Source organism: Austrofundulus limnaeus, unplaced genomic scaffold (genome assembly GCF_001266775.1).
Source record: "Austrofundulus limnaeus strain Quisiro unplaced genomic scaffold, Austrofundulus_limnaeus-1.0 Scaffold74, whole genome shotgun sequence".
NCBI lineage: Eukaryota > Metazoa > Chordata > Actinopteri > Cyprinodontiformes > Rivulidae > Austrofundulus > Austrofundulus limnaeus.
This window is the reverse complement of record NW_013952476.1, coordinates 1,722,949-1,730,065: the sequence shown is the minus strand read 5'-3', so window position 1 is coordinate 1,730,065 and position 7,117 is coordinate 1,722,949. Positions and strand designations below refer to the sequence as shown.

The window sequence follows — 7,117 nt, the reverse complement described above, 5'->3', positions numbered from 1 at the left end:
GTGTGTGTGTGTGTGTGTGTGTGTACTTGTTTCTACTACAGCGTGAGGCCCATTTGCACCATAGTTACTATCAAAATGAAGTCTTTGATATAAAGTGAAGACCTCTTAAATGTCCTCCCTTTTGTTGCTGCTCTACTGCACTCTACTAGTTAGGTTTAGAGGTATGGTGTAGGGATGCACGATATATATTTAATGATATCGGTATCGGCCGATATTGGTCATCTTTTAGAATATCGTATCGGTCCGGTCTGATATTGATTTCCCACTTTTTAGCTTTGTGTTTCTGTTTTGGGAGGGTATATGGTTGATTGGCATCTGTTTGATCATGATAGTGATATTGATGCTGCGCAGCCAGGAATAACTGAAGCAGAAAGCCATGTCAGAGGTCTGGTTGTTTAATTACCGTATGGAAAAAAAAGACCAAAGAGTGTTTGTGCGTACATGTATAATATAATTTGTGTGTTTGTGTAATACCGGTTACTGGCCATAATATCGATATCGGCTGAAACTTGCATATCGGTGCATCCCTAGTATGGTGTGAATTAAGTTTTGGTTCAGGTTAGTGTTAGAAATAAACTAATAACGGTTTGAGTTAGGAAAAATATCTTGGTTTGGCATAAATGTAGTTACAAAAATGAATGGAAGTGAAAACAGTCTTCAGTTTGATGGAAGTATATGGATGCATGTGCTCTGAGTCTATTACAAGCTGATGTTTGGTTTGTTGCACCTGCAGGGTACATTGCTCCATGGAGCGGGCGCTTCTACTCTCTCTGGGACACGGGGTAAGTCTGAATGAACGTGCTGAACTCATAACTGAGCTTCAGGTGTTTATGTGTGAAGCTGTTAAATGTTTATCTGCTGTGATGAACGTCATCATGAATAAAAATGTACGTCGCCATCTTATTAACTGTTAGATTCAATCCCTTTTTAAGGTGGTCTAAACAGCAAAGTGACCTCAGTAAACACAAAAGTGTCATTTAAGATCAGTTTTACAGACGCTGAGCTCAGTATTTGTGTTGTTATTTGTTGTATTTGTTTGTGTTGTATTTGTGTAGCTGTRAGTCAGTGACAACGTGACCTCAGACTGTATGAGAGGCATCTGTTTTTAAAACTTTGCCATCATCTGTAGATAGTTCCTACAAGGCTGGACCTGAAGCTGCTCATACTGTATTGATAGTGGACCTGYAAACTGTGAGCAGTGTGAGGCTAAGTTTTCACCTGTTTTTTCTATGTTTTTGTGAGCTTTGACTTCATCAAAGACTGAATCGTGTTACTGAGACACAATAGTTTATTAAAAAGCCACAAAAGAAAGATTTGCTGTTATTGAGATACGAGGAGGACAAAAACTAAATGTATGCAGAGTTGCTGCCCTCAGTCACACATGTCGACATTGTAAATTATAAGACGCTATGGATAAACCACAATCTTTGAAGTTTTTGGACTCTTTCAACCAAAGTAATATATTTGCTTTTAGATGTAATACTATTTCTGGTCTCAAATTAGCATGAATGTACATTTAAATTATGAACTTTTTTACAAGAACAGAAATGTGTATTTAGATGTAATCATTTGACGTTCAGTTCTATTCTCCATTCCAACTGATTGACAGGCTGTCTGGATCAGTTTTGTTACTTTCAGAAACATTTGAATTTGTCCTTACTGCTAAAAAAGGGATTAGTTCAAATCTGTGCWGTATTAACCAGCATGCGTTTCCTCTGTTTATTAGCCAGGCACAAAAATTTAAAATACAAATTAGCCAGCCACACTTGTTGACGCTCGATGCGTAGTAGCAAAGTTAACTCATGTTTTCTGCTGTTAATCCTCAGGATATAACGAAATAACAAAACTTTGCTTTATTTATCACTTTTTACACCGTTGTACCCAACAATATAAAACCATCATGATTCTCTCTCACGCAGTTAGTAGAGTGGAMAACTCAAACAATAACTTATGTTCTACAGCATATTATAAGTTACTGGGAAAGCTGGTTTCATTTTCTCTTCTATCAAAATTGATGTCAGCTTTGTTAGTTAGCAAAATATCTCAAACCACAGGATGAATTTATTGAAACGTTCAGAATACAATAACTGGATGTACATCTGCAACAGCTTTCAACTTTGGGGTCACCCAAATTAAAGATGGCCGCCACAGCCAACTCCTTAGTAAACATAAAACTGATTCCAACTCAGTTTTATCTCATTAGCAGCTGATTATCGTCCCCGACACAAACTCTGAATACCTCACAATGCTGGCCAGTTTAGCTTTATGAAACATTAAAAACGTAGAAATCCTGATCAGGTCTCTTGTGTGGATGTTATGTTTTCCCCTGTGGTGCAGAGGAAGTAAAGCAGCTGTCCTCAGATCAGACAGGATTAGTTTAACAGTCACGTTGTGTTAATGATACAGCTGTTCAGTTTATCCTCCATGTGTTTCACAGCTACGCTAAGATCCACATTCCCATCATCGCGTCGGTGTCGGAGCACCAGCCCACCACCTGGGTGTCCTTCTTCTTTGACCTGCACATCCTGGTCTGTACTTTCCCAGCAGGCCTCTGGTTCTGCATCAAGAACATCAACGATGAGCGGGTCTTTGGTGATTGCACAATACTTCTCTGTTCTAACAGTTAGCACTGACAGTTGCTGATTACGTCAGTGACAAACCACTGCTGACAGCAAGACTGTTTTTAGGCTCCTTTGGTTTCTTATTTATTTCCTGAGCCACAAAAAAGCAGTTCTGAAACCTTTTGCTGCGTCTTTACTTTAGAGGCGGCCAGCAAAGCCTTTCCTTCATAGCTCTCGCTGCGTGACTCACTTTCTCTGCATGGAAATAAAAGTTCATCCATGTAATTGTATTTGTTGTAACAGCAGCCTGGTGAATTACTGTCGAGCTCTTTGACTAACCCCCCCTCCCCCTCCCCCGCTCTCCAGTGGCCTTGTATGCCATCAGCGCTGTGTACTTTGCGGGTGTAATGGTGCGTCTGATGCTCACTCTGACTCCGGTGGTCTGCATGCTGTCGGCTGTGGCCTTCTCCAGTGTTTTTGAACACTACCTTGGTGACGACACGAAGAGACAGAGCCCACCCACAGACGACAGCAGTGACGAGGACGACAGGAAGAACGCAGGAAACCTTTACGACAAGGTCAGCGTTCCTTTTATGTTTGTAATAATCCTTCACTAAAGTTTGTGTAGATTAAAAGACTTCACTCAGTTTTCTTCAACACTGGCTTTCTCTTTGCCACTCTGTTGTCTGAGAGGTGGGGGAAAATTAACTGTCCTCAAGGACAATAAAGTCCCGTTTTTCCTGCCTGAACGTCCAAACAGAGGCTCAGTAACCTTTACAAGCTGCTCTACCTGCAGGCCGGGAAGGTGAGGAAACACGTGTCGGAGCAGGAGAAGCCCGAGGAGGGCCTGGGCCCCAACATTAARTCCATAGTCACCATGCTGATGYTGATGCTGCTCATGATGTTTGCTGTCCACTGCACCTGGGTCACCAGCAACGCCTACTCCAGCCCCAGTGTGGTGCTGGCATCCTATAACCACGACGGGTGAGTCAGGTGAACGGGACAAAAATCACAGGAGGAAACAATCCTGCCTGTTTACAAAGATGAGCTGTTTGATCTGATTTTTACTAGAGTTATTTATTGGTAAGAATTTGGTGATATGATACATAACATGACATGGGTCACAATATGATATATTGTGACAAATTGTGATAAATTGCCATTTTTTTTTTCAAAAAATTCTAATTTCAAAAAACTGTTTTATGTGTTTTCAATGGTTAGGACAAACGTGCCATTAAATAGTTTAATAATATATTTGTGGCATCTTTTAGATTTATAGTAATTTATTATAAGAATGTGGTCGCCCACCACACTAACAACAACCTATATGTTGTGCTAAAGTTCAGTAAACGGATCAAATGAAGCTAAGGTCTGTGTTTCTGTCACAGGGCTCCTTTCACTTGAGAGGGAAACATGAGAACGCCAGTCATTTCAGTGCTCAGTGTTTCATATGGTCATTGCATTTTGTCAGTTCAGTACTGTCCCTCGGGGTGCTAGACAAATGCCTACCTATCTGCTGAGTCATGATGGCTTTGATTGCAGGCTGCAGTGAGAAAGAGCGTCCTGTACGGGACACTTCAGTTTGTCTTAAAATGCCGGATCATTCGACCTTAGCTTAGAAGGAGGCAGCGATCTGCTCAGTATCAGCCATCTGTACTTAAGTGCTAACGTTTACTCACAATGCTAACGTTTGCTCACAATGCTAACATTTGCTCACAATGCTAACGTTTGCTCACAATGCTAACGTTTACTCACAATGCTAACGTTTACTCACAATGCTAACGTTTGCTCACAATGCTAACGTTTGCTCACAATGCTAACGTTTGCTCACAATGCTAAGGTTTGCTCACAGTGCTAACATTTGCTCACAATGCTAACGTTTGCTCACAATGCTAACGTTTGCTCACATGCTAACATTTACTCACAATGTTAGCATTTACTCACAATCTAACGTTTGCTCACAGTGCTAAGGTTTGCTCACAATGCTAACGTTTGCTCACAATGCTAACGTTTGCTCACAATGCTAACGTTTAATATAGCGTTATAATCACAGGCTTCTCAGGAGTGGAGGAACTAAATGACTCACTACTACCAACTAGTGGCCGATGGCTAAATACAACACAAATAAGAACCACTGGCATCAAAGTTTACATTTGAAGCTTTTATTAAATATTCATACAGTGCTTTAGAGAATCAATACAGTATCGAGAAAAGAAATATTGTGATATTTCAATCTATTTATTAATTTTTAGGTGTATGTCTGCTGAGATGTCTGTCTTTTCTCTAATAAACTGAAAAGTGTAAAATGGACAAAACATTATCTGCCAGGTGATAAAGATGTTCTGATTGATCGTCTTCCTCATCCTCTCTGTCGTCCTCAGCTCCCGTAACATCCTAGATGACTTCAGAGAGGCGTACTACTGGCTGAGGCAGAACACAGATGAGCATGCCAGAGTGATGTCATGGTGGGATTACGGCTACCAGATAGCAGGCATGGCCAACAGGACCACTCTGGTGGACAACAACACGTGGAACAACAGTCATATAGCTCTGGTAAGAACCACTACAACTTCTGATGTCCTGATACTGGATAGAAAACCCAGTATATACTCATATTCTTTTTAGCGCTCTCARCTTCTACCACATCAAACTTTAGCTCTATATATGTATATTTTACAGAGTATCTATTTAGTGTTGACTGTTAGGCTGTTGGGAACGTCTTGAATTAGTTGGGCTAGAAAAGTTGATTAATTGTAGATGTACATCCAATGAACTTTCATCCAGTAAAATCTTGGTTTATGTACCAACCCATGATTAGTCAGGTCACCTGTTTGAAACAATGTTTTTATTTCATTACTGAATAAGTACATTTTGGATTACTGTCATTTAAATTTACTTTTGATTTTAGGTTGCAGACATAAAGTTATTTTTCCTGCTTTTCTATCTCTGTCCTCCTGACCCTTAAACTGACTTTCTGGTGCAGTTTTGTCAAATACAGTATGTCTATGACTCCACCTAGTGGATAAAGTGTATCAGTACATATTCTGGATAAAAGTAAAGGGCACGTCCTGAGGCAAACATTCCTAAAGAAATCCTTTTTTAAAACTATTTCTTTTCAATTTCAGTTGAATATTCGATTTGATTTCATTTATAAAGTCCTTTAAAACTCCTCCATGGAACAAAGTGCCGTACGGCGCAGTACCAGAAAACAAATGTACAACTAATTCAGTAACACTGGATCTAAAAGATAAAAGAATAACAAGAAAAAATCAATTAAACCATAAAAAAATAATAAACACATATCAGGAAAAGCCAAAGAATAAAAATGAAAAAAAAAAAAAAAAGGAATAAAAATCAGTTTTAAGCAAGAATTAAAAGCCACAGGAAGAGATCTGTCTAACGTGTAAAAGCACTTTGTTCCACATTTTTGGTCCATTTTTGTGTATTTGTAATGTTTCTGTTAGCTTCTGTTCAATAAAACTTATTAACAAGAACGACAGAAAAAAAAGTACTTCAGCTAAAACACTCCATCACTGTGAATTACATTAAGATGTTTCTAAAATTTATAAATAATATTGGTAACAAAACTAAAGCATTTTGTTAGTCTGACATCGTTCACACAWTTGTACATGCAGAGGAGATCAGTGTCACTCAGATGTTTACAAACCGTAGTTTTGGTTCGAGCCACTCGAAGCTTCGTTTCCTGCAACCGCGTCCGAGTGCAAATCTTTAGTTGTCATGACCTCTGTTATCTTTCAGTTCAGCTGAGAATCAGCTGTAATGTTAGTGATTCCTTAGTTTCTTTTGTTTTGATTCAGACAACTTGTTGTCGGGAGCTAACATTAGCACTGACCGTCGACTGGACGTAAACCTACGGCAAGCCAGGAGTGACAGATAACACGGAAACACGCAGCTTCGTCACACACAACACCCATGGGGAAAAAAATCGATCTCGTGACTTATGAATCGATCTTCCCAAATTTGAACGAGAATCGATCCAGACTGATAACAGATGCTATCTGACTGTCAATTTTGAGTTTGAATGATCAGAAATGACGAGGTTAAGACTCAGAACCTTTTGTTTCTAACACGACTCAGCAAAAACACTCAATCTATAGAATAACTTGTCTGAGTTGAACCTCTGTCAACATGATCTGTGTTTTTGTTCTCAGTTTATGAGCTGGTAAAAAGCAGAATCAGACAGCAGCTGAGTACAGAGCTAGTTTTCCTGCAGTAGCTGAAACCACACGATGCACTCAGACACTGAACTTACCCTGAGTCTGCTGGTTCCGGTCCAGGTGGGCAAAGCCATGTCCTCCAATGAGACCGCCGCCTACGAGATCATGAGGTCCCTGGATGTGGACTATGTCCTGATCATCTTCGGAGGAGTCATTGGCTACTCAGGTGACGACATCAACAAGTTCCTGTGGATGGTGCGCATTGCTGAGGGGGAGCACCCTAAAGACATCAGGGTGGGCACAATGTCACACACACACACACACACACACACACACACACACACTCTCTAATGGTTTAAGCTCATTGGAGGCCTATTA

General features: G+C 40.1%; 1 protein-coding gene across 1 annotated transcript in view; it reads left to right on the top strand.

Moving 5' to 3' along the window:
• Positions 1-7,033, top strand: part of LOC106519271 (dolichyl-diphosphooligosaccharide--protein glycosyltransferase subunit STT3B) — a gene marked incomplete at its 3' end in the record, with an annotated part of 60,966 nt that extends 53,933 nt beyond the window's left edge. The window contains 6 exon segments of the mRNA XM_014010856.1: positions 734-782; positions 2,438-2,592; positions 2,928-3,139; positions 3,358-3,545; positions 4,943-5,114; positions 6,860-7,033. Coding sequence (XP_013866310.1) covers positions 734-782; positions 2,438-2,592; positions 2,928-3,139; positions 3,358-3,545; positions 4,943-5,114; positions 6,860-7,033 — 950 coding nt within the window.
• Between the last annotated feature and the right edge of the window lie 84 nt (positions 7,034-7,117).